Source organism: Protopterus annectens, chromosome 4.part0 (assembly GCF_019279795.1).
Source record: "Protopterus annectens isolate FY-2018-M chromosome 4.part0, PAN1.0, whole genome shotgun sequence".
In the NCBI taxonomy this organism is placed as follows: Eukaryota; Metazoa; Chordata; order Ceratodontiformes; family Protopteridae; genus Protopterus; species Protopterus annectens.
The window spans coordinates 706,166,743-706,194,324 of record NC_056733.1 but is presented as its reverse complement, the minus strand read 5'-3'; the positions used below and the strand labels follow the sequence as shown (position 1 = coordinate 706,194,324).

General features: G+C 42.2%; 1 protein-coding gene across 2 annotated transcripts in view; it reads right to left on the bottom strand.

The window, feature by feature from the left end:
• Nucleotides 1-1,513: 1,513 nt before the first annotated feature.
• The window catches only part of DERL3 (derlin 3), a 399,138-nt gene continuing 373,069 nt past the window's right edge, over nt 1,514-27,582 (bottom strand). For both annotated transcript variants that reach the window (XM_044068684.1, XM_044068683.1), the window contains exon 7: nt 1,514-2,645. In XM_044068684.1, the coding sequence (XP_043924619.1) occupies nt 2,459-2,645 (187 nt within the window). In that variant the 3' untranslated portion in view covers nt 1,514-2,458. The remainder of the gene's footprint in view (nt 2,646-27,582) is intronic.

Genomic DNA, 27,582 nt, shown 5'->3' with positions numbered 1-27,582 from the left:
CATGCTTTAAGGATACTCTACATGCTGCATTTTAAATGTCATCACAAAGAATAAACCACCAGTCTTTCCCAAAGGCTACTGTCTTGTGACAATGTGATTTCTGTAGATCAGCAGAACAATAGGCAATCTAAGACAGTTAACTTTTCTTGTATTTCTCTGAGAAATGCAAAAAAGCAAACACTATCTCATCACAGAGACTGCAGTCAAACCTGTACTGATCAAGCCAAAATAAACCTCTTAATCCAGTTTAATCATTAAAAAAATTGTATGACAGACTAAGCGGTCTTTTAAATAAAAGTTTTAATCTGAATAGCTGTAGGGAAAAAGATGGGGTGACAGCATTCTGCCACTCCCCCCCCAAAAGAATTCTGACAAAACAAGCAAACTTCTTTTTAAAAAAGAAACAAGCGCTACAGAAAAATGTGCACGTTAAAAAACACAAATGCCAAACATCATCTTGACAATAGGCAATCTAAGACAGTTAACTTTTCTTGTATTTCTCTGAGAAATGCAAAAAAGCAAACACTATCTCATCACAGAGACTGCAGTCAAACCTGTACTGATCAAGCCAAAATAAACCTCTTAATCCAGTTTAATCATTAAAAAAATTGTATGACAGACTAAGCGGTCTTTTAAATAAAAGTTTTAATCTGAATAGCTGTAGGGAAAAAGATGGGGTGACAGCATTCTGCCACTCCCCCCCCAAAAGAATTCTGACAAAACAAGCAAACTTCTTTTTAAAAAAGAAACAAGCGCTACAGAAAAATGTGCACGTTAAAAAACACAAATGCCAAACATCATCTTGCTCTTACCAGTTTTATGCAGCAACTTTCTACATTTTACTTAATACATGTGGAAAATAGGTTATACTCTCCAACGCTGAAACACTGCACCTGGGGTACAAATTTAAATTGTGATTGTGAGGCAAGGGTTCACCCATGTAACTACAGTAAACAAAATAGACCAATGTTTATTCACTTTACATTTCAAACATTCTTTATTTACAGTCTCCTTTGATTTTCTTACCTTTTACATCTCAGACATTTGTTTCATTTAAACCTTGCTCAGGATTGCTATGAACTTCGATTTTGTTTCTCTTATTTCTCGTACCTGTCACCATTCCTGCCTCTTCTTCTTCAAATGCTATACCACAGGAAACAGCTCACAGCCTTAATCCTTTGCGCTAATTGCCAGACACGTGGACTTTATAGAAAGGGATATGGACCAATAAAATGGACTGTTAGAATGGGTGGCTGAGAGGGAATCCGCATAGGCATTCAAGAGGACACGGTAAAGACAGAAAGGATGAGGGGAGGCAAAATGTTAAATGCCCTTAAGGGCAAACTAAGACACTACATTAAACAGTACTACCATCAATGGAAAGAAGCAAAATTTGCTGTCCATCATCCTAGACGATGATATTCTCTCCCAATAATTACACGTTCCACACACAACCAGGCTTAGGAGACACACAAGAAACAGACAAAACTGCTGAATGCAGAAGGCAGTGTAATACAGAAATAAACAATTTATTATACTGCTGGTATGGAGTTTCTTTGTTAGCACTCTATGTTCCACAACTAGGTATCTAATATGCATTTATTTTTGCTACTTTTTATGTCTAGGGGGAGAACTCCTATACAGCATTCTGTTAGTACCTCGGTACTCATTTTCCCTTCTCACATTCTACATGCTGCAATGAATGTAGCACTTGCATGCAGTCTCCCATGAGAATGTAGTCTAGCATCCACCCTGTCAGGCGTATGTTGAACATTGTTTTAGTCAAAAGGAGGCAGACATCAGGCACAATGTATACATTCTGATACAACAAGAAAAATCCAAAGTTAGAAGAGGTGTCTGGAAAGAAAACATGGTTAAACAGCCTCATACAGGAAGACGTTCTTGACATTATGGCTTAACTTTGGTTTGGTAAGGCTCCAAAAGTCATTACAAAGTGATGCCTCACCCCGCTGTGTACAGAGATACACTCATTTGTTCCCCCTCTACTCCAAAGATTTAAGTCAAAGGAACGGCTGTACAATATGGGCTTTACAGTCATCCAGAGGAGAGGGGTATCTATGCAAGATCACTACATCTGCACAAAGGCCTTAAACCGAGGAGAGATTTTTTTTTTTTGGAAGGCAATGCTATTCAGACCAAGTGCCACTTGCTAACAAGGGGTCCCACAGCTGAACAGGCCACTCCAGTCCCCCTATCTGCACAGGCACTTCTGGAATGCTTGCACTTGTGGGGGCCTACAGTCATGCTATCAACAGATGACCTGTTTTTGCCCTCGCAATGGTCTTCAGAAGTCCATTGAAGCCTTACTGAATTTAGCAATGTGCAAACAAGTTTTAGTCGCAATCCATGATGCATCACACACCTTGCTTGACACAAGATGAACGTAGTACACAGTTCAAGAAGTTGGGTGAAATAGGGTCAATCCTTCGCTTTTGGTTTACTGTGGATTTTGGTCCTGCTGATGTTGTCCGTCACCTTCTTGGGGCTCTTCTATCTGGTCTTCTGTAGGAACGTCCTGTGCCACAGCTGACTGCCTGGCTTCACTCGTCTCTGGTGTTGGTAAGTGATCTTCAACTAGTGGCTGGTAATTGGGATCTTCCTCTGGTGCATCAAATATTGCCTTCCTAGCAGGAATCAAAAATTCTAGCATTAGAGTAAGAACTGTTCCCAATAACAAGCAAACAATAACCCAAATGCTGAGTAGGTGTGCGTCAGCTAACTGTACTGCCGTCAAATTTCTTAGTAAATGCTTTGTCAAGTTTTATTTTGCTTTATTTTTGTTTTATTTTAAATTTAACTGGGGTAGAGCAAAAAGAAAGGAACAACAAAGTTCAACAATTTCAAAACTGATTCTTATTGTTTAAAGAAGAAACAATGAACAAAATACAGAAAAGCGGAGCCCTGTGCAACAGATTTAATTTACTATACCTAAATCTCTGTCTCTATACTTTGGAATTCACTACCTGTAGCTACCAGGTCTATGCCTGCACTAACCCATTTCAAAGCCTCTTTAAAAAAATCATCTAAAAAAGACATGGCTCTGCATAAAGCCTGCCTGATGCTCAGCTCTTCCTCTTCTTCCACACTAGCCTCATCCTCCTCTTCTGTCACATTTCAATCCTTCACAGTTTGCAAGATCCTAAAGCTCTTCTAACTCCTTTTCTGTTTCTATACCACATCCTTAAGCTACTGCTCAGGCTGTACTGCTTTTATTCTTTTTAACTCCCACTATCTTTCTGCATCACTACATTTCTGGCTATTATTTTCCTAACTGAAACTAACATTCTATTTTTTTTTATGTACTACAGCAGTCAGTGTCACACACTGCACTACCTACATACTACTTTTTGAACACTATCTACATCATGTATGGTGAGAGCGACTATTATTATCTATATTGTTTTAACTCTATAGAATCATCTAGATGTGTTGTATATATTGTAATATCTTGCAATATAGCTTGTTCTTTCAACTTATTTTGTATAGTATTTCTCATGTGATCTGTACTGTATTGTATTTTTACTGTATTTTTATTGTACTCTGTATGTGGAGCTTTTATCCCCAGGCCTCTGCTGAAAATGGGTTTTGTAGATCCAGTCAGACCACCCCGGTAAACAAATGTCAAATAAATAAAAAAATATTAGGGTATAATTATACCACCTGTACGCTTTTAAGATGTACAGATTTTTATACATCCTATGCAGACCATATACTCCTTAACAAACCAATACAGGCTTTTCTAAACCTCTATCTCAGCCCCATTTAGACTTAAAAAAAAAAGGCAAATACACTACATGCACTAAAATACAAATGACAGCCTTCAAAACACCACTCTTACCTAAATAAAAGATAATGTGGAGAGAAATAAAATACAACCATAACCAGCCAACTGGAAAACTGCATTACCAGGCATGCAGACCGTGTATAAGTTTGGCAGTCACCACTTTAATCTCCCAAAATGACTTATAAATGCTATTTACTGTCCTCACACAGTATGAATGGTAGAGTACCACGTCACCAGTGAATGAAATAAAAAAAAATTGCCCTGACAGTCTGCTGTCAAAAAGACAAGCCCACTACTGATCATTTTTCAGTATCCCAATACTTGTGGGGTTTCCTGCTGAGGGTAACCTAATGTCTGTCTGGGGTACCAAAGCCAAACAACCTTCTTGATGTTCTGTATGTCCAATATATTACCTCAACCTACAGGTGTAGGAGCTCAGTTCATCTGGTCCAATTATCTCAACCTACAGGTGTAGGGACTCGGTATATCTGGTCCAGTTACCTCAACCTACAGGTGTAGGGACTCTGTCCGTTCAGTATAGTACCCCAACCTACAGGTGTAGGGGTACATAAAAGGATGTACGAGTGTAGGATCCTCAGACAATCAACCTCCTGCAGACGGTTTGAGTAAAAAGAGCAACAAAAAGAAAGCATGTGTGTATAATGGGCGGGGGGGGGTTGTCTCTGGTAGGGTGGAGAGGGGCACACTGCCCACCTCGGTCCACAAAGCACAGGAAAGGTAGAGGAAGGAGGGAGGAAAGCATACTGCAACAGGAGTAATATAACATCTACTGTTACGGTAAGTTCTTAGACAACGACAACTGCACTATGTCCTTCCCTGCACCACTGTTGCAGTACTACAACACTTGTTGGCGATTCCCAAAGCTAACAGTTTTTGAAGGAGGTAGGATTAGGTAAAGTGGCACTGTCTACCAATCCTACAAGGACAGACCTAGTGAAAGAGGTCCTAGACCTGGAAAATGCATCTACTCTGTAGGGCTTGGTGAAAGTGTATATATAGGTCCACGTGGCAGCCTTCAGGATGGATGTGGAATCAATGCCTTTGAAGAAGGCACCAGAGCAGGAGACAGCTCAGGTGGAATGGGCCTTCACTATGGCTGGCAGGTCTTACCATGGAAGGTATAACAGAAGGACTCACAAATCTAGTTCAAAATAATCTGTATGGAGACAGGGCTTCCCAACTTACCTTTTTTGGAAGGAAACAAAAAGTTGTTCTGAATGCTTTAGTTATCTCCCAGGTTAAATCTTAGCTACCTATGTACATCCAGGGAGTGAAGGATTCTATCACCTTTGTTTTGTGGATTAGGGAAAAAGGCTGGCAAATGAATGGACTGGATCATAGATAGCTAATCTACCACTTTGGGCATTAAGGAGGGCTTAACCCTTAAGGAAACCTTATCCTTGTGGAAAATAAGGAAAGGAGGGGTTGCCATAAGAGCTTACAACTCCAAAACTCTTCTAGAAGTTGTAAGAGTGACCAGTGTAAATGTTTTCCAGGTAAAGAATTTCAGTGAAGCTGAAGCTATTGGTTCAAAAGATGGAACGTTAAGTTCTTCCAGAATAAAGTTCAGATCCCAGAGGGATAGCTTTCCTGGGAGGATTCAGGTGAAGTACACCTTTTAAAAATGGTCTGATCTCAATTCTGGAGAACAATGGTGGATTTACAAGCTGGCAAGTGGAGACAGCAGATAAGTGGGCTTTGATGGAAGAGTAGGTCAAACCACAACCTTGATTAACTTACACACGTATCATCATGGAACTTATAAACAAAGATATTGGTAATCTCCAAACTCTGGACCCCACCCAGTTCAGGTTTATAAAAGGCAGATCATGTTTCTTAAACCTGATAGACGACTTTGAAGCAGTCACCAAAGCCGTAGACAAGGGTAAGGTGGTTCACACAGCCTATTTAGATCTCGCCAAGGCTTTTGACACCATCCCCCACTCTAGAATTATAGACAAACTCACTAAACTAGGTATAAATCCCTATGTCACAAGATGGGTTGCCAACTGGCTCACTGACAGAACCCACACTGCGAAAGTAGCAGACTCCAAATCTGAGTTCAGACCAGTGACAAGTGGAGTACCACATGGTTCAGTCCTGGGTCCTCTCCTGTTTGGTATCTACTTTTCTGAAGTACAGGCTAACACAGAAGGTCTTTGGCTAATGAAGTTCACAGATGACTTCAAACTAGGAGCCATAATCGAAACTCCTAATGATGTGGACATCCTACAAAAGGGCCTCACTGAGACAGATGCCTGGTGTGAAAGCCATGGCCTCAAGCTCAATGCCAAAAAGTGCATTGTCATCCCCTTTGGTAAAAACTCTGTACCCATGAGCTACCACATAGGTGGTAGTTTACTTAACACCGAAAGTGCGATAAGAGACCTTGGGACACAGGTGGACAGTAGTCTCTCCTTTGATAATCACATTGCCACAGTAGTCAGGAAATCCTTCTATGTGGCACACCTCATTACAAAAGGTTTCTCATCCAGGAAAAAAAGAGGTCATTGTTCCCCTCTACTCGTAGCTCATTAGACCCATTATAGAGTACAACGCCCCTTTTGGTATCTACCTCACAAGGCATCTACAACAACTGGAAAGACCACAGAAATACCTCACAAAGAGGATTACCGGCCTCAAACAGATGCCCTATGCAGACCATCTCAGAAAACTGCAGCTTTACTCCATCGCATATCACCTACTCAGAGGCAATCTCTGCCTAACATACAAAGCTATGTCAAACCCAGATCTGTTGGACATGCTCCACTTAAAGAAATCCCAATCCCTCAGAGCTACACGCTCTAGGGACCTAAACCTTGTCACCACAATAAACAGAACATGCTGGAGGGATAGATTCCTGCCCCAGACACTTCCCATACTCTGGAAAAAAACTACCTATCTATATCAAACAAAGCTCCTCATTACCACTGTTCAAGAAAAATCTTGATGATTGGGTGGGAAATAGGAAATTCACCCCGGGGATCACCTCTTTGGCTCTGCTCGACAGGGGCACAGGAAAATAACTTTCTTGGGTGGCAAAAGCCAGGGTACCTTTTTGGCTAGGCTTATATAGGCCCTAGGGTCAATAGCCTAGTACCTTCCTATGAACCTATGTATGACAGAATGGCAGGTACACCCACCAAATAGGGGTCCTTACTCTTCTTGTGACACCATATGGAAAATCTTTTCCACTTGGAGATGTAAGATTGTCTTGTAGTAGGTTTTGTCACATCCTGGAGTGTCTGGAGCACATCCATTGAAAACTGGTGAATGAAAGTAATTAAGAATCTAACCTCCAGAGAGTCAGGTTCAGAACTTGAAGGTTGGAGTGAATCAGAGAGCCCTTGTTCAAGTCCACTCTGTGGATAAGTTGAAGTGATTATCCCTGGCCAGATAAGTAGAAAGGGAAACCAATGCTGCCTATGTCAAAAGGGAATTACTAACAAGATTCTGGGGCTGTCCTTCTGGATCTTCAAGAGAACTTTTGGAATCCAAGGAAAGGGGGGAAGATGCAGAAGAACCTCTCATCCCAGTGAAAGGACATGGGATCTGTCCTCCAGGCCTCGTGACACAGGGTCCTGGAGCAGAACAGTAAGTTGTATATTCTACTTGGAGGAAAAAAGATCTATCTGAAGTGCACCCCATTTGTGGATTATGTCCAGAAAGACCTCTCTGTGCAATATCCACTTGTGGGGGGGGGGGTCTTCCCTGCATCTGCTGATATGGTCTTTGAGGACACTGTCCCCTGAAGGTATGCAAACAGCCATAGAAAGAAACCTGTCCCTGCAGGCAATGTCCCATTGCCATCAGAGCTAGCCTGCACAGCTGGTAAGACTTGCCCCCCCCCGTGTGTGTTAATGTACCACATAACAGAGGTGTTGTCTGTGAACACTTTCAGGGGACCTAGATTCCAAAAGTGAGAGCACACACCTGTATGGCTTGGATGAGAGCTTTCTTCTCCTTCACACTGATGTGCTCCTTGAGTTCTCTGGGGGATCACTGCTCCTAAACTGCTGTGGAACCTGTCCTCAAACCCAGGCCAGGCCAGATGAATCAGTGTGTAGGTCCTGGGTAGGTGTGGATGCAAGGAAGTGAACTCCTGAGTTGAGTCTCACTTTAGAAAGGGCAGGAGAGAGATCTGTAGTCAATGGGGTGATAAGCATTTAGTCCAAACGGATTCCAGGCATCACTGGATCTTTCTAATGTGCAATCTGGCATAAGGCACCAATGGAATTGTGGCTGCCATATACCCTAGAGCTTTTGAAAGTCTCCTGCTGAGGCAGTAGACAGGAGTAGCAAGGACTGGAAGTAAGTTGAAAGAGACAGGACTTTCTCTTGTGGAATTAATGTTGTTATGGACAGGGTATTCAGTCTGCAACCAAGGAAGACTAAGTTCTGGGATGGGATGGAGTCATGGAAGACTTCTGGAGATTGAGAGTGAACCCAGTCCTTGCACAAGAGACAATGTGAACTTGGGAAGTGACAGTTTCCTTAGACAAGGCCTGAATAAGGAGATCTTCCAAGTAGGGGGCAATTTTTATCCCCTGGGTTCTGCAGGACTTTGTGAAGACTCCGGGAGCTGTAGACATACCAAAAGGTAAAGCTGAGAACTGAAAGTGTGATGGAGGCAGTAAAACCTGAGAAATGGATATGCAGGTATGCATCCTTCAGATCTAGGGTAACCAAAAAACCTGAGGGAAGATGAGGAGAAGTGAGGTCTGGACAGACGGTGAGCATCCTGAAAGACCAAACTTCCAAAAAGGTGTTAAGATTAAGCCAAATCTGGGATGGCCACCAAGTTTCCTCTTTCCTGGTGACTAGAAACAGTCTTGAGTGGAAACCTTTTCCCTGAGAAAGCAGTTCTTAAACCAAGGGAAGAAAGATGCGAGCCTGATTTGCGGGGGGTGTAGGAATATCCCTCAGTGATGGAAGCTCTTTCCAAGACACACTGGAAACATTTTCTATGATGGACAAGACCCTTTTGTTTGAATTAATGCATTCCAAGGCTTGGAGGAACATAATGAACCTTAGAGAAACAGGAATATGTGGACCAAGGTGGGAAAGAGGAGGCAAAACACAGTCAGCTGGAAGTGGGTTTGCCTGGAAACAGACTTTCCCAGACTTGGAATCCTGCTGAGGTTTCTCTAGAAATCCTTTCTTAGTAAGTTTCTTACCCTTTTCAGGCAGCTTCTGATCCCTAGAAACAAAGGTAGAGGGTTTAGATGGATAGTTCCTTTGGTATTGTAGGGACTGATGCAAAGGTTCAATAGCAGAGGGGCCAAAAAAAGAAATCCATATGAAGAGGAGAGTCCAAAAGATTGCCTTTAACATCTTCTGGGAGGGGCTGAAGGCTAAGCCATGAAAACCTGTGAATGTCCAAACCAGTGGCCACAGTCCTAGACGACATCTCTGCAGCAACATAGCTGCATTTAATGGAGTGTCTGGCTACTTGCGTGGAATGATCAAGCAGAGAGACAACCTGGGATTTATGTTCAAAATCTATAAATTCAGCCACAAACTTATTCAGGTTTCCAAAATGGATAGTCCTTTGTGTTTGGTAGTTAAGGACAGTGAATGACAAGATGTAAGAGGTAGAAACTTTTTTGCCATACCTCTCCATGACCCTGCTGTCATTATCAGATGGCAGCACAGTGGATACTGGTGGTGAACAGTACCACCTTCATTGATCAAGGTGACATAGCAAATCTACTGGCTGATAAATGTGACTCAAACTTCACCCCCCAACCCCAGCTCCACCAGGTGGAATCCCCTCTAACATACTTCCCTTAACTATCATCAGGGACTAGGTGCTTGCAGCACTTGCTCCATGGGCTCTGACATCATCTCTGATTGCCTCCAGAACAGTTTAAACCTTGAAGTATCAAGACCACTTAAGGCACTCCAACTATAGCCTTGAAACAGGCTATGTTTCAAGTGAATGGAGGACCGCAGCAATCATTCCCCTACTTAAGTGCAGATCAGCAACCTACCCAGGGACCCAGCAGTTTAACAAGCCTAATATGCAAAGCCATGGAAAGAATTATCATGGCATTGGTAAATAAGGACATCGGCAACCTACAGACACTGGACCCATCCCACCTTGACGTTAAGGGAAGGTCATGCCTACCTAATCTGGAAGACCTCTATAAGAGAGTGACCAAGGCAATGGACAATGGTAAAACAGTGCATACTGCGTATCTTGACCTGGCTAAGGCATTTGATACAATACTCCACTCAGGCACTGTTGTCAAGCTCTATGATCTAGGCATAGAATACTCCACTCAGGCACTGTTGTCAAGCTCTATGATCTAGGCATAGAATACTCCACTCAGGCACTGTTGTCAAGCTCTATGATCTAGGCAGAGAATACTCCACTCAGGCACTGTTGTCAAGCTCTATGATCTAGGCATAGGTTCATAGGTGTTTACAAGGCTAAAAAAAGGGCCCTTTTAAGCCTAGCCATGCATCGCAAATCTCTGACAGGTTCTGGTACCCTTGATAAGTGTAAGCAGGGGCTTGGGAGAGATGAAACATTTACAAGCAGGGGCCTGGGTGATGAACCATTAACAGTCTGCCTATGTCCATTACAGACATAGGTACCAAACCAGGGATGAATTACTGTTCCCCATCCAATTATCCAAGTTACACTTGAATTGGGTTAGAGGGGAACTCTGCTTCACATGGAAGGGTAGCCTGTTCCAGAGACAGGGTAGTCTCTGGGATACATACCTGTTTCTCCAGAAGGCCCTACTTATATCACAGGCATGTTTTAATTCTTTAGAATGGGTTAAGTCTGGTGCTCTTTGTTTTGCAGATATGCAGGAGGTCCAGAGTGGGTGTCTGACAATGCCCTTTATGCCAAGCAAAGATCTCCCCTTAATAGCCTGCAGGAGATGGAATACAGGAAATAGGGCCCTGAGGTGATCTGCACAGGACATGTTACTTATGCCCTGTATTCTTTTAATGAGGAACATCTGTGGATGTTCCAATTGTTGGATATGCCTGGTTAGGTACATACCAATGGGGGCATTGTACTCAATGATAGATCTGATGAATGCCGAATACAGTGGAACAATGACTTCCTTGGGCCTAGATGTCATACCTTTGTTTACAAGTTGAGCACTGGAGACGTGTTGGTCAAAGGATGGATTACTGTCTGTGTGTGTCCCTAAGTCCCGGCTACTGGGTCAACTCTAAGGGTTGTGTTGTCAATATGATAATTATCAGGGGTGGATGACTTCCAGAAGGATAGTATGCATTTCTTGGCATTAGGTTTAGTCCATGGCTCTGATGCCAGTTCTGTCTGTCAGTCCTTCCTGGAAAACATTGGTGGTGTGGGATTCAATGACTGCTCCTAATTTGCAATCATCTGCAAATTTAGTCAGACAGAGGCCACTGACATTGGTCTTGACTTCAGAGAAGTAAATGCCAAAAAGGAGCAATCCCAGGGCCGATCCTCGAGGGACTCCACTTGTGACTGGCCTTTTTGTACAGGTGAATTCTACATTTCTAACTTCCTGGGTCTTGTGTGCCAGTTGGTTATCCACTGGGTGACATAAAGGTTTGTACCTATCCTCTTGCATTTGTCAACAATGCTCAAGTGGGGTAGTCTATCAAATGCTTTGGCCAGATCAAGGTAGGCAGCGTGGACCATTTTATCCTCATCCATTGCTTTGGTGACCTTCTCAAAGAAGTCCATCAGGTTGAGTAGGCATGACCTGCCCTTGACAAAACCAAACTGGGTTAGTCTAATGTCGGGAGGTTTACTATATCATTACTGGTCATTTTCATGACGATTCTTTCCATGGCTTTGCATATGAGACTAGTGAGACTTATGGTTCTGTAGAGTCCAGAGTCTGCAGATGGCCCACCTTTGTGCAGAGGGATGACTGCTGTTGTTCTCCGTTCATAAGGCATGAAGCTTGTTTGGAGGCTACAGTTAAATAGCAATTCCAGACAGCTTAATAGGTCATGTTTCATGCTATTTAGAAGGTATCCTGGGATATTGTCTGGGCCCACTGACAAAATGTTCTTGGCCTTAGAGCATTAAGAACCTGTTCCCTAGTGATAGCAGGGGGAATTACATTTGATGGTATTTCCTTAGGGAAGCTTGAGGGGGGGGAGAGGGGTAAAGTTGGACCTGAATTTCTCAGCCAGGAGGTTTGCTACATCTTCTGGCTCAGTATAGGTGGCTCAATTTACAATGAGCTTTGCACACAATTGTGTACTGCCTTTGAGGGTGCGGGACATAGCAAAATAATGCCTTGTGCTTGTCCTTGGTGTAGGAGGCCAAATTTACCTCAATTTTTTCTTTGGTAGACTATCTGTCCTCCAAGATGTTTATTTAGTTTGATGGAAGTGCTTTTATCCTGCTAGGTTGCTGCATCTCCTAAATTTTGCCATATTTTTCTTCCTACTATTATACAACCTATTGATTTTGTGATTTCACCAGGGTGACTTGTTTTTTGAGTTAGTTCTGTATTTCTTCCTTGTGGGTACAGTTGCCTCTATTCACCTATTGACATGCAATCCAGCCAGCTATGTAAATCCTTACATTACTGGCTGGAACTGCCGACTGGCTCACAGACAGGACCCAAGAAGTCAGGATTGGTAAGACCACCTCCACCAACAGACTGGTCACCTGTGGAGTACCCCAGGGCACCATGTTGGGCCTGCCCCTGTTTGGCATCTACTTCTTGGAAGTTAAGGCTAATGGTCAAAAGCCTCTGGCTCACCAAGTTCACAGACTAAATTAGGAGCTATTATTGATTCTTCCAAAGACACCAACATTTTGAAAGAGGGTTTAACACACAGAATTGACTGGTGCCAAAGCCATGGTCTAAAATGAAATGCCAAAAAATGCAGTATAATTTTTTTGGGAAACTGACAACCCAAGTTAATTACTTCATTAATAAAATGCCCATAAGAGTCGACCCAGTAGTATGGGGTCTGGGAACATATGTAGACAACAATATGGCCTTTGACCAACACATAGCTAAGATAACAAGAAAATCATTCTACATCGCCCAACTTATAGGTAAGGGTATGGCATCAAGGTCCAAGGAAGTTATAGTTCCAATCTACTCAGTCATCATCAGACCTATCACTGAATACAATGCCGCCTTTGGCATATATCTAACCAGACACTTGCAACAGTTGGAATGCCACAAAGGTTTCTCACCAGTAGAATTCAGGGCATGAATACCATGTCCTACATTGATCACACGAAGTACAAAACCTGTATGGTGGCTGAGGAAGAACAGTGTTTTTATACAGACCATCTCCTGGAAGATGCTAGTTTTAGTGGACATGAACTTTGCAGGTATGATCTTACAGCTATAGGCCTTTAATTTTCAATGAACCACATTTCGGCTTCTCCAAGGGATCAGGTGTCCTACTGGATGTTTTCTACTGAAACTGTTTTTGCAGCTTTCCAGAAACTACTCCATTCAACTCCCAGCTTTTTTCTATGAAGCTCTTCTATGATGGAGGGGGGAATTTCATACTGTTGAAGTACATCACCAACTCAGGTCGTTACATGAAGCCAGGCCACATATTCAGAGCTTAGGACAAGCTCTTCCTCCATTTTATTCAGGATGAAGATGGTCTTAATATGGCTTAGCAAACTTTATCCAACTAGACTGGTAAGTGCATTAATTGTTAATATCTGAGCAGGTAACCAATCTTGACCATAGTGGACAAAGACTACTCTAACAGAGGTACAACAGCTTCCATGACCCGTTTCAGGACAGTATCTAGGACTGCTTCTTGTTATACTAACACCTAGCTTTTGGTTCACTGTCTTGTTAAGCACTGTTGCTTTGACCATAATTTCAGGAGTCAGCCTACTTTGATATTTTTGCTAGCCACCCAGCCTGTATGGCTCTTGTCTCCTGGTGGAATTAACAGTTGGCAGATGGAACATAGGACTGATGGTCACTGAGGGACTGGAAGATCAAAAATCAACCAAAACAAAATCAAAGTACTTATGTATGGCATACTAAAGTTAAACACCTGTTAACAAGCAGACCAAGATAAAGTGCATTTTTTTACTTCACTACCACCCAAAATACATGGTAGATAGAAAGCTGTAGTAAATCTCCAACAAAAGTGCTATTTTACAGCTCATGATGGTTAGTAAAGTCATTATCAGACCTGCAGGACTAAAATTTGTGCAGACCTTCCACTCTCTTAGCTACACTTTTAGCTGATAATCACCTCTGTAAACTGGCTTCTGCAAGATCTCTTGCATTCACATTCAAACAAAAGCAGTTTTGCATAGGTTACTTACAGAAGACCTCTACTTAGTGTACAGGCCAGTGTCTGGTCTTGTTCTATTTGAATGCATATACCTAGAATGCTCCTCTGGTTAACACCATTACAAAGAACCCAATATAAAAAATAAAATTAATAACAAAAAATGCAACATATTACATATCACATTTTCAGATCATGGAATTAAACTCCTTGCACATTAAGTATTAAAGCATTAGTCAGTCATTAATTTCCAGCAAAAACAATCTGCACACACATACATATATATGTATTTGGATCTACTTTAGTACAGCAAAATGCCATAAGATCGAAAGTTTGTTTGTTTTTGTTTGTCTTTTGGCTTTTACCCGGTAAGGATCGAAAGTAAAAAAAAAAAAAAATGAGCCAAAAACATTGCAAATGAACATTGGCAAAAGTTAATGCCGAAACCATTAAAACTCAAATCACCTAATATGCATGTCCGGAAGCAACACAAAAATCGAGCCAGACTCAAACAACCTACACATTCAAACACATCAATTAAAAAATATACCTTTCTTCACGTTGTTGCACAAGCCCCCCCCATGATCCCCCACACCTCCCCTGCAAATTATATATACCAACTCCGAGATTGCATTACATTGGGGAAAAGAGTAAATGTGCCGATCCTCACTGTATGGCGAACTTTATTCACAATCATATTATGCTTAAATGAAGAAGATGTTTTTGTAACTGCAGAACGATAATTCTAAGCCTCTGCAGAGCTTCCAGACATGCGCATCAGGTGATTCGATTTTTAATACTTTTGGCAAAATTAGTATTCGTTAACATTCATTTCCGATCTTTTCGTCTCAGCTTTCTAAATATCTGTGTTATGACAGATCAATCTACTGAAACAGATCCATATATTTACAAAAAGGTCTATGTCAAAAGCTGAAGCTTTCAGGAACTCGAAATTCATATTGTTGAGACGATATGCTCAAGTTTTTGAAAACTTGAACTTCAAAAAAACAACAAAAATCACTTTTTTAAATGTTTTTGCAGAGGGGCAAGCACTCCTGCACCCCAACCCCCTCCCCCGCATATTATATATCTACCTATATACATACATTATATACATCTATTTACATACAGTGCATATAAAAAGTGCACACACCTCTGTTAAAATGCCAGGTTTTTGTGATATTAAAAAATTAGACCACAATAAATAATTTCAAAACTTTTTCCCACCTTTAATGTGACCTATAACCTGTATAATCCAACTGAAAAACAAACAAATCTGTTAGGGGAAAAATTATAAAAAAATAAGCATACAATAAGCTGGTTGCGTAAGTGTGCACACCCTTAAACTAATACTTTGTTGAAGCACCTTTTGATTTAATTACAGCATTTAGTCTTCTTGGGTAAGAGTCTATCAGCATGGCACATCTTGATTTGGCAATATTTGCCCACTCTTCCTTGGAAAAGCACTCCAAATCTGTCAGATTGCAAGGGCATCTCTTGTACACAGCCCTCTTCAGGTCACCCAGCAGATTTTCTATTGGATTTAGGTCTGGGCTCTGACTGGGCCATTCCAAAACTTTAATTTTCTTCTGGTGAAACCATTCTTTTGTTGATTTGGATGTATGCTTGTGGTCATTGTCATGTTGAAAGGTAAAATTCATCTTCCTCTTCCAGCTTTCTAGTAGATGCCTGAAGGTTTTGGGCCAGAAGTGACTGGTATTTGGAACTGTTGATAATGCATTCCACTGAATAATGCCCTAGTTCCAGCTGAAGAAAAGCAACCATTTGAGGGTCATGCTGCTCAACGCTATAAGTCTAAATCTTGAAATGCACTCGCTCGAAGTACTCCTTAAAATGGAGAACATTGACATTTGTGCTGTAGCAGAGACCTGAAAGGTTCAAGGCAGCAGAACACACCCCTGCACTACCAGGCTACAACTCATTCCACACCTTTCGGCCCGAGAACTTGGACCGAAGCTCCAAAGGCGGTGGTGTTTCCATATTCATAAAGGATGCGCACACCTCGAGACTGGAAGCCCAACATAACGCATCTGAAATACTTCAGGTGCAGCTAACATTGGGTAAGACAGGTCCCCAACCATGTCCCAAGATTCACACTTCACATTCCTAAGCACTCTGGAGAATATTAGGGTCCAACCTAACACACTCATATTGGGCGACTTCAACTACCCCTCCATAAACTGGGAAAACTTCTCCTGTACCAATACATTTGCCCAACGCTTTCTGGAATTCATTAATTTCAATGCCCTGGACCAGCTTGTTCTTACCCCTACTAGAGGTATCAACATCCTTGACCTGGTCATTACTAACATGGGTGACCGTTGCTCTACACCAATAGCCAACTCCTCCCTGGTTAGATCCGATCACAAGCTAATCACCTTTGAAATTCACATCCCTTCCACCCCCCCAAACAAAGGTAACCACCATGAAAAACTTCTTCAAAGCTAACTTTGGGCTCCTAAAAAACAGAGGTGGCTAACTTCATGGCACCCATGCAAATGTAGAACAGTTGCATGACTGCCAAATCATACACCAATGCACTGTACAAACAAGTACACAAATGCATGGATCTCACCATACCCAAAAGAACTAAGACACTCTCCTCAAAAAAAGGAAGCCAATCTGGTGGTCCCCTGCCATAAACAAACTCTACAACAGAAGGAAAAAACTGATGCGGAATAAGGTGAAGTCCCAAGACTGGAAAAACTCCCTTATCAGCCTCAACAAAAGGTTGAGATCCCTCATCAAATACTCTAAAGCTAGCTAGGAACAGTAAAGACAACCACAAGGCCTTCTATAGCTATGTAAAGAATCTCCATGGCAATACCCAGATTTGTTCTGAGCTACTGCACAATGGTACCTCCTATACCGAGCCAAAAGATATAGCAAATATACTGGCGGTCAGATTCAGTGTTAACTTTACCCCCCCTCACCCAAAAGGACCAATCAAAATACCAGTAGATTGCCAGGCACCCAGTGTTACTGATGCACAGGTTAAAATAGCACTGTCCAAGGCCAAGAATACAGCTTCTATGGGACCTGATAGTATCCCTGGCTGTGTTCTACATGAACTACAGAGTGAACTGGCACCTCACCTGTGTGCCGTGTTCAATCACAGCCTCACCTCAGGCTTTGTCCTTACCGAATGGCACACTGCTACAGTCATCCCACTCCACAAAGGAGGAGTTACTACAGACCCCAGGAACTATCGCACCATTAGCCTGACTAGTCTGATATGCAAAGCTACGGAATGCATCATCATGGACCTAATAAACAAGGCTATAGGGAATCTCGAAACTCTGGATCCTACAGAGTTTGGTTTTGCGAAGGGTAGATCATGCCTGCTCAACTTGGTTGACTTCTTTGAGTCAGTCACCACAGCTGTGGATGAAGGTAAGGTGGTTCATACAGCCTATCTTGATCTGGCCAAGGCCTTTGATACCATTCCCCACACTGGAATCATAGAAAAACTTACTAAGCTAGGCATCAACCTCTATATCACTAGGTGGGTTGCAAACTGACTCACAGATAGAACCCACAGTGTGAAAGTAGCTGACTCCAAGTCAGACTGCCAACCAGTCACAAGTGGAGTCCCACAGGGTTCGGTCCTGGGTCCTCTCCTGTTTGGTATCTACTTCTCTGAAGTCCAGGCCAACAAGAAGGGACTCTGGCTGACAACGTTCGCAGATGATTGCAAGTTGGGAGCTATTATTAACTCCCCAAGTGATGTTGACATCCTACAGAAAGGCCTCAATGACATCAATGACTGGTGTCAGAACCATGGCCTTAAGCTCAATGCCAAAAAATGTGTCTTCGTCCCCTTTGGGAAAAACCCAGTTCCCTTAAATTACCACATTGATGGTAGTCCACTGAACACAGAAGGTGTTATAAGAGATCTGGGAACACAGGCTGACAGCAACCTCTCTTTTGACCACCACGTTGCATGCCACTGTGGTCAGAAAGTCCTTTTATGTGGAACATCTCATTACTAAGGGTTTTGCATCCAGGAAGAAAGAGGTCACTGTCTCCCTCTACTCTTCCCTCATTAGGCCAATCATCGAGTACAATGCCCCATTTGGCATGCACCTCACTAGACACCTGCAACAACTGGAGAGGCTGCAAAAGTTCCTCACAAAGAGGATCCTAGGCTTTAAACACTTGTCCTATATAGACAGACTCAAAAAACTCCAACTATTCTCTGTCTCATACCACCTACTTAGAGGCGATCTCTGCTTGACTTACAAAGCCATGTCTGACCCAGCTCCGTTAGAAATGCTACATCTAAAGAAATCCCAATCCCTCCACACCACATGCTCCAGAGACCTCAACCTCATTACCACAATCAACAGATCATGCTGGGGGAACAGGTTCATAACCTAGAGACTGCAACTGCTATGGAATAGACTTCCCATACATGTCAAACAGAGCACCTCACTGGACCTCTTCAAGAGAAATCTTGATGAGTGGATGGGAAATAGAAAATTCACCCAGGGGATCACTCCAGTGGCTCTACTCGACATAGGCACTAGGAACTAAGGTTGGGTGGCACGATGCCAGAGTAATCCTATGGGCTATGCTTGTAAAGGCTCCAGGGCCATTAGCCTTGTACACATCTCTGAACCTATGAACCAAAGCATGATACTGCCACCACCATGCTTCACCGTGGGGATGGTGTTCTTTTAGTGATGCAAAGTGTTGTTTTTGCGCCAAACGTACCTTTTGGAATTGTGGTCAAAAAGTTCAACCTTGGTCTCATCAGACCATAACACATTTACCCACATGGTTTTGGGAGACTTGATGTATTGTTATGCAAATTTTAGGCAGGCCTGGATTTTTCTGTATAAGAAAAAGCTTCCATCTTGCAACCCTACCCCATAGTCTAGATATAGAGAGAATATGGGAGATTGTTGTCACATGTAGTACACAACCAGTACTTGCCAGAAATTCCTGCAGCTCCTTCACTGTTGCTGTAGGTCTCTTGGGATCCTCCCTGACCAGTTTTCGTCTTGTCTTTTCATCAGTTTTGGAGGGATGTCCAGTTCTTTGCAACGTCACTGTTGTCCCATATTATCTCCACTTTTTGATGACTGTCTTCACTGTGTTCCACGGTACAGCCAATGCTGTGGAAACTTCTCCTGACTAATACCATTCAACAATGAGATACCTTTGATGCTTTGTATGCTCTCTGCGAACCACTGCTTTTGCTGCAGCAGGCAACTGAGTAAATATCAGGAAAATCCTACTAGGACAGCTGAACTTTATTTGGGGTTAATGAGAGCCTCTGTAATTGATGGCAGGTGGGTACCCCAAAGGTGCTTCAACAAAGTATTAGTTTAAGGGTGTGCACACTTATGCAACCAGCTTATTGTATATTTATTTTTCCCTTAACAGATTTGTTTGTTTTTCAATTGAATTGTACAGGTTATACATCACATTAAAGGTGGGAAACATTTTGAAATGATTTATTATGGTCTCATTTTTTATATCATAAAAACCTGGCATTTTAGCAGGCGTGTGTACACTTTTTATATCCACTGTATATACATATATACATTACATATATATATATATATATATATATATATATATATATATATATATATATATATTGTCCAAAAGAATGGAACTCAACTATAAACTGCACAGTAAACACAGTAAAAATCACGAACCAAGAAGAAAAACTGTGCAGAAACACGGAGACAGCAACAGCTAAAACAGCAATATTTTATTTTGTAGTTGTAAGCGCTTTCACACCCTTCGGTGCTTCCTCAGACAATATATAGCTTGAGAAGAGCAACTTAAATAGATCCTATACAAATTCAAACAGACCAATAAAAATTCACCTGTCATTAATGATTCATACTGACTTAAAGAGATACTGGATAAAACAAGTGTAAAATACAGAGTATCACTAAAACATATATATAATAAGCTCATTTCTTAGGCAGCTTACGCCCTTTTAATGCTGGTTTAATAGAAACAGTATCATTAAGACCGGAGCCCAGATGCGCTCCCAGTCTAAATATCCATTTAATTTCCATTGTATCAGTATAAGCATAAGATCTGCCTAATGTTACTATGTATAATTTGTACTACTTGAAACAAAAATGAATGTGCAGCGCCTTCAGTTACCATATGCTCAGCTAAAGCACTATGCAATAATTCTTTCCTTGTACAGTAAACATGATCCCTTATACGTTCACAGAGTCTTCTATTTGTTTTTCCTACATAAAATTTGGCACATGTAGAACATTGGGCCAGATAAATCGCATTCTTGGTGTTACAGTCAGCCTGCACCTTAAACTGCCAAGTACGTTTAGTGTCCGGGTGTGTAAAAAATTCCTCCTGAGTAATAAATTGACAAAAACTGCAATTATTGCATTTGTCTTTTGAAAAAGGCTGTTGACTAGTTCTTTTATTCGGATAGCATAATAGTTGCTTTAGTGTATTCTTATTCTTGTAAACCACTCTCGGACGTAGACCAACTATTTCTATAATGTCCTGATCCGTGTGCGAAATATGCCAATTCTTATATAACACATTCCTGATGAATTTAACATCAGAACCATATGGCAAGATCAAAGGTACCCCTTGTGTGTTCCTGCTACTATTCCTCTTGGGCATTTTCATATTAGAAAAATAGGGACTGGCTTTTCCGCCCCTTTTTCTCATAGTAGTACCTATAGCTTGGGATACAGCCTTCTGCTCATAGCCCCTGCCCACAAACTCTGACTTGAGTATCTCTAGATTCTCTTTCAGGGTGTCATTATAGGTTCATAGGTTCATACTAGGCTATCTGCCCTAGGGCATTTATAAGCCTAGCCAGAATGTGTTTGGCTTTCGCCACCCATTTTAAATTTATTTTGCTATGCCCTTTTTCGAGGTTAGTATACAGTGCCTCTATCTAACAGTGACACAGAAGTGATACCCGGGGTAAACCTACGATCTCCCATCCACTCATCAAGATTCCTCTTGAAGAGAGTCAATGAGGGACTCTGCCTAACCTGGACTGGGATTTTATTCCAGAGTGAAGGGAGCCTCTGGGTTATGAATCTGTCCCTCCAGCATGTCCTATTTATTTCAGTGCTGAGGTTCAAGTCTCTCGAGCGCGTAGCTCGATGGGATTTGGATTTTCTGAGGTGCAGCATGTCCATTAATTCGGGTTGGACATGGCTTTATCGTCAGGCACAGATCGCCTCTGAACAGGCGGTATGCCACTGAGTAGAGCTGGAGTTTCTTTAACCGGGCAGCATATGGCATCTGTTTGAGTCCTTTGATCCTCTTGGTGAGGTACTTTTGGGGTCTTTCCAGTTGCTGCAGGTGTCTGGTAAGGTACATCCCAAAAGGGGCATTGTACTCAATTATGGGCCTGATGAGGGATGAGTAAAGAGGCACGATGACCTCCCTGATCTAGATGTGAATCCCTTCATGATTAGGTGGGCTATATAAAATGTTTTTCTAACCACTTTGGCCACGTGGTTGTCAAATGAGAGATTGCTATCAACTTGGGTCCCCAGGTCCCTAATTACTTCTTCTGTACTTAATGGATTTCCACCTATGTGGTAATTTGTGGGCACTTTGTTTTGCCAAAGGGGATGACTATACACTTTTGGCATTTAGCTTGAGGCCATGGCTCTGGCACCAGTTGTCTGTTTCTATGAGGCCCTTTTGGAGGATGCTTGTGTCGGCTGGAGAGTCGATTATGGCCCAGTTTGCAGTCATCTGCGAACTTGGTCAGCCACAGTCCTTCCGTGTTGGCCTGTACCTCCGAAATATATACCGAACAAGAGAGGTCCCAGGACTGAGCCTTGTGGGACACCACTTGTAACTGGTTTGGTGTCCGACATGGCTCCAGCAATTCTAACCATGTGGGTTCTGTCCTTGAGCCAGTTTGCAATCCATCTAGTGACATAGGGGTTTATATTTAAGCTGGTGAGCTTATCTATAATGCCGAGTGGGGTATTATATCGAAGGCTTTTGCGAGGTCCAGGTAGGCTGTGTGGACCACCTTCCCTCGTCAATGGCCTTGGTGACTGTTTCAAAGAAATCAACCAGGTTTAAGAGGCAGGATCTGCCCTTAACAAAGCCGAACTGGGTAGGATCCAGTGTTTGTAGGTCCCCAATATCTTTATTTATGAGGTCCATGATGATCCTTTCCATAGCTTTGCAGACCAAGCTAGTCAGGCTTATGGGCGATAGTTTCCAGGATCCGTTGAGGCACCACCTTTATGGAGAGGGACCACTGTTGCTGTCGCCACTCTTTGGGCACATATCCTGTAGTAAGGCTGAGACTGAACAGTAGTTTTATGTTTGGGTTTAGCTCTTCTTTGAGTTCATGTAGGATGCAGCCGGGACACCATCTGGTCCCATTGATGCTGTGTTTTTGCTTTGGAGAGGGCGGCTCTTACCTGAGCATCTGAGATGTCAGGGGGGCAGCACTCTGCTGGGATAGATATTTTCCCTTTTGGTGGGGAGGGGGGGGGAGTTTGCGCTGAACCTGTCAGCTAGGATGTTGGCAATGTCTGTGGGTTCAGTGTATTTTTTGTCATTTTGGACTAATTCTGAGCATATCTGGGAATTACCACCCAGGTTCCTAACATAACTAAAGAAAGCCTTGTGATTATCCTTAATGTCCTGTGCAATTTTTCTCTCAAAGCTGGCCTTAGACAATTTTATGTGTGCCCGTAGTTTTTTGCTAATACTGATCAGTGATGCTTTCCCTTTTTGGGATTTTGCTTTATCATTTAGTAGCTTCCTCCTTCTATTGTATAGTTTGTTTATGGCTGGGGTCCACCAGACAGGATGTCTGCCTTTGGAGGATTGGGTCTTGGTTTTATTTGGGATCATGATCCATGCATTCCTGAAGGTGTTCATAGAATGCATTTATAAAGGATTCTGGGGTATGGGCCGTATATTCCGCAGGTCCGGGGCTTTGAAGGATTCCACCTCAGTTTTGAGGAGTGTAAAATTTGCTTTAGAGAAGTTTTTCACTGTGGTTTTCTGGGCAGGGGTGGGGTCGGGATGTGAATATCCAGTGAGATTAGTTTATGGTCTGATCTTACCAGTGAGGGATACACTTCTGGTCTGGAGCATAGAGTCCCCATGTTGGTGATGATCAGGTTCAGTATGTTTTCCCCTCTTGTGGGAGTGGTAACAAGTTGTTCCATAGCATTTGAGTTTATAAATTCTAGGAACCTTTGGGCTAGGGTGTTGGAGCTAGAGTAATGCTCCCAGTCTATGTTTGGGTAGTTGAAGTCGCCCAATATAATGGTGTTTGGAGAGACCTTCATATTTTCCAGTGTTCTCAGGAAGGCCGAGTGGGGTTCCTGGGTTTGGGAGGGTGGTCTGTAGCAGGCTATAAACTGGAAGGCAGTTTTACCCACTGTTAGTTGCACATGGATAGTCTCTGATGCTTCGTGCTTTGCCACCAACCTGGAGGTGTGGGTATCTTTGATGAATATCGATACTCCCCTCCTTTTGTGGTTCGGTCCAAGTTTAGGGACGAAAAGCATGGTATGAGGTATAACCTGGTAGTGCTGGGGTGCTCTCGGGAGCCCTGAACCAGGTTTCTGTTACTGCACAGATATCGATGTTCTCCATGCTAAGGAGAGTTTCAGCTGCGTGCATCTTGAGGTTTAGACTTCTGGCGTTGAGTAGCATTACTCTTAGTTTCTTATCCCTTGTGATACCTATGGAGGTGGGTTTGTCTTTTGAGCCTTGCCTAAAAAAGGCACTATGGGGGTAGCAAGAGCCTTTGCCAATATCCGAAAGCCCAGGGGTGACAGGTGCAAGCCGTCCCTAGCGAAGCATCATGGCTTGTCGAGCATATCATCCCAAGCTGACAGGTATTGGATCCCCTTTGAATGACACCAGTACTTAAGCCAATTGTTGAAATTGATCATCTTGTCTTCATATTGTGGCATCATTCTTGGTGAGGGTAAGATGCTACTCAAGGTCAGGGTCATACCGGCCTGGGCTACATGCTCAAAGAGCTCCTTTATGTCTCTTTTCATGTAGTCCAGGGAGGTACGTCTCAGGTCATTCACACCAGCATGGACAATGACTGAGTCATATTTGTACTTGCCTTGGAGTGACCCGAGTGCTTGTGTTATGTGGCGGATCCTAGCACCCGACAGGCTGCTCACCGTGACCCTCTCCTTGTTCAGCCTGGTGAGCGGGACGTCAGTGTGCCTGACGATAGAGTCACCTATTACAAGTGTATCAGGTGTGTTGTTTAGTCTTAAGGGCTGTGACTGTTTGGCACACTGGCTTTGTGAGATATGTGTTGCACGTGTTTTGTTTTGGGGTAGCGGCTGCTTGGGTGTCTGCTTTGGAGGTCTCTGCTGCTTGGCAGATCTTTATTTAGAGCCTCCAGTATGTTTTGTGTGATTATGTGTTTGGTTTGCTGTCGTGGTAGGTCTATGTGAGACTGGAATTGTAGTGAGTGTGGTTTCCTTCTCCTCCTGACTGGTTATGCCAGTACTGAGTTGAGAGAGCTTAGCCTCCAGTTTGGCTATATGGTTGCATCTCTCACATGTGTTGGAATTTGTTGGGAGGAGGAGAGGGTTGTCTGTGTACATGAGGCAGTTGTAACATTGCCTCAAGATTCCCAGATTCACCAGCTGGACCGAGAGGAGATTGACAACTGACCTTTGGACATGCTAGAATAATATTGGGAATTCCTTAATAATTGAAAACCAGGGCCAGTGGGGAGTGAGGGTATAGTGCTTTTAATTTTTAGTGCTGACTTATATAATTGCTTTAGTGAGCAAGTGCCAGGTAACTTAAGTGCAATGTGTTACAGGTAACTTAAATGCAAAACGACAAACAGTAACTTTCTTTCAAGTGAAACAAGGAAATAAGTACAGTAAGCAATGCAGATATCACTAGTGATCCACAGAAGCTGAGAAGCCGTATTAGGTGGAATTAGCGTTCCAGGGAAATAACAAGCAAACAACCAACAAGCATATAAACAAAGCTATATTCAGCAGGCCTGGATCTAGTCTATGCTACAGCAAACAAGGTGTACCAATTTCAGTAAGATACAGTTCAAATATTCAGGCACTATAAACCTTTAACCAGAAATTCCCAGCTCAGAAGGGCAGAGTCCAGCCTCTTCTCCCACAAGAGTGCAGACCACAAACCTTCTTAATGTAAAATAACTGGCCTGAAGCCCAAGTGCTTAAACCAGAACTAATACACTTTAAGAATAACAGACACTGGGCTCTCAATCAGTAGTTCCCAACTTAGAAGGATGAAAGCTACCTGTCCTGCCACCACAGTGCATGCCACAAACCTTCCTAATGTAAAACAACTGGTCTGAAGCCCAAGTGCTTAATCCAAAAGACTTAGAATGACAGCTAAACTTTAATCAAGTTACTACCAAGCAGTAATAAATACAATTGAATACTTTAGAGAATGCCTGGATTAGTACTCAAGTTACACAAACAAAGCTAGATCCAGCAGGCCTGAATCCAGTCTATGCCACAGCAAACAAGGCGCACCAACTTCAGTAAGAAGCAGTTCAGATATGCATGCACTATAAGCCTTCAATCAGAAATTCCCAGCTCAGAAGGGCAGAGTCCAGCCTCTCCTCCCACAAGAGTGCAGACCACGAACCCTCTTAATGTAAAATAACTGGCCTGAAAGCCCAAGTGCTTAAACCAGAATTAATACACTTTTAGAATAACAGACACTGAGCCCTCAATCAGCAGTTCCCAACCTAGAAGGATGTAAGCTACCTGTTCTGCCACTACAGTGCAGACCGCAAACCCTCTCAGTGCAAAACAACTGGTCCGAAGCCCAAGTGTTTAAACCAGAAGGCTTAGAATGAGTTACACCAAGCAGTAATAAATACAATTGAGTACTTTTAAGATGATGCAAAAGTAAAAAAGTAGGTAGAAACACAAGTACAGTAAAAGCAGATGAAAATTTTTTTTTTTTTCTGAACAAGTGCTGAGATCAAAGAAACAGATTTGAGTGCTGAAACTAGAAAACTGGCTAGTTATAGGGAAAAAAACTAAGCTAGAAGGCTTCCCTCCAACACAGAAGGGCTTGGGGGCTCAGAAGCCTACAAATAGTCTATACCACTTAACAGGAAAGGCAGGAAACAAGCTTAAATTTTTTTTTTTTCCTGTTTCCCAGATGCTCTCTTTGTACACAGTAGGAGTGCCTGAAATCAGAATATGATCTCACTGCACTCAGTTGAGTGAGCAAATGAGATGGGCCCAGAAGGAGTATCCAAGTATCCAGGAGTATTATTAACTGTTAGCCTAGCTACTCTCAACGTCTGTCCATGCACTATACTAGAAAAAACATGCTGAGGATGCATACTAGTTCTATGTAAAAAAGAAGGACAGTAACATTCCTTACGATACAATTCTGTAGTCAAAAAACCTTCACTATTTACCGAAACCATGACATCTAAAAATTCTATGTTGGTTTTAGATATCTTGTGTGTAAAACACAAAAAACTGCTACTATTATTCAGACGTCTTATAAAATTCAAATGTGAGACCTCACAGCTTCCCCATACAAAAAAAGACGTCATATACAAAACGTCTGTAGAAAATAAGGTCTGTGCCTATAAATTCTCTAATATTATCATATTCCCACTCTGCCATAACCAGATTTGCATAGCTGTTGGCACAACTGGTTCCCATCGCCACACCTTTCCGCTGCCAATAGTATGCTCCTTCAAATACAAACACGTTGTGATCTAAGATGACGTCCAGCAGATAGCAAATAAGATCTACATGTTTCTCATCAAAGGTACCATCCCTTATCAGATATCTCTTAATCATACCGATGCCTTCATTATTCGGAATACAAGTAAAAAGAGCTTCCACATCCATTGATACCAAAATGTTAGCTGGACGGAAAAACTGTCCAAATTCCATGTATAAATCGTATAAAAACTGCTGAGTATCTTTCAAAACTATACAATACTTATCAAGGACTGTTCTTAATTGTTTATCTACATATATAGATAAAGGCTCAGTAAGCCATCCAGAACCAGATACTATTGGCCTAAAACTAGGAACCATCAGATTTTTATGAATCTTAGGTAAGCCATACAGCTTTGGTATAAGAGGGAATTCTACATTAAAATAATCATATAGCTCACGTGTAATGAGTCCCATACAAAGACACTCATATAATCCCATAAAGACATCTTGTTGCATTTTTCAATAGTGCATAGTTCAACAGATTTGTACGTCAAGGAATCATCTAGCATACTGAGCATTGATTGTACATAATAATCATTATTCAATACTACAACTGGCCCACCCTTATCGGCAGGTCTAACAATAATACTCTCATTATTTTGTAAAGTTCTGAGTGCTAATCGTTCACCCTGACTCAAATTATCATACATAACCTGTTTACATGAATTAAAATAACTGTACAAATCATTTTCACAGGCTTTCACAAACACATCTAAAGTAGACAAAAAATTAGGCATAAAACTACTA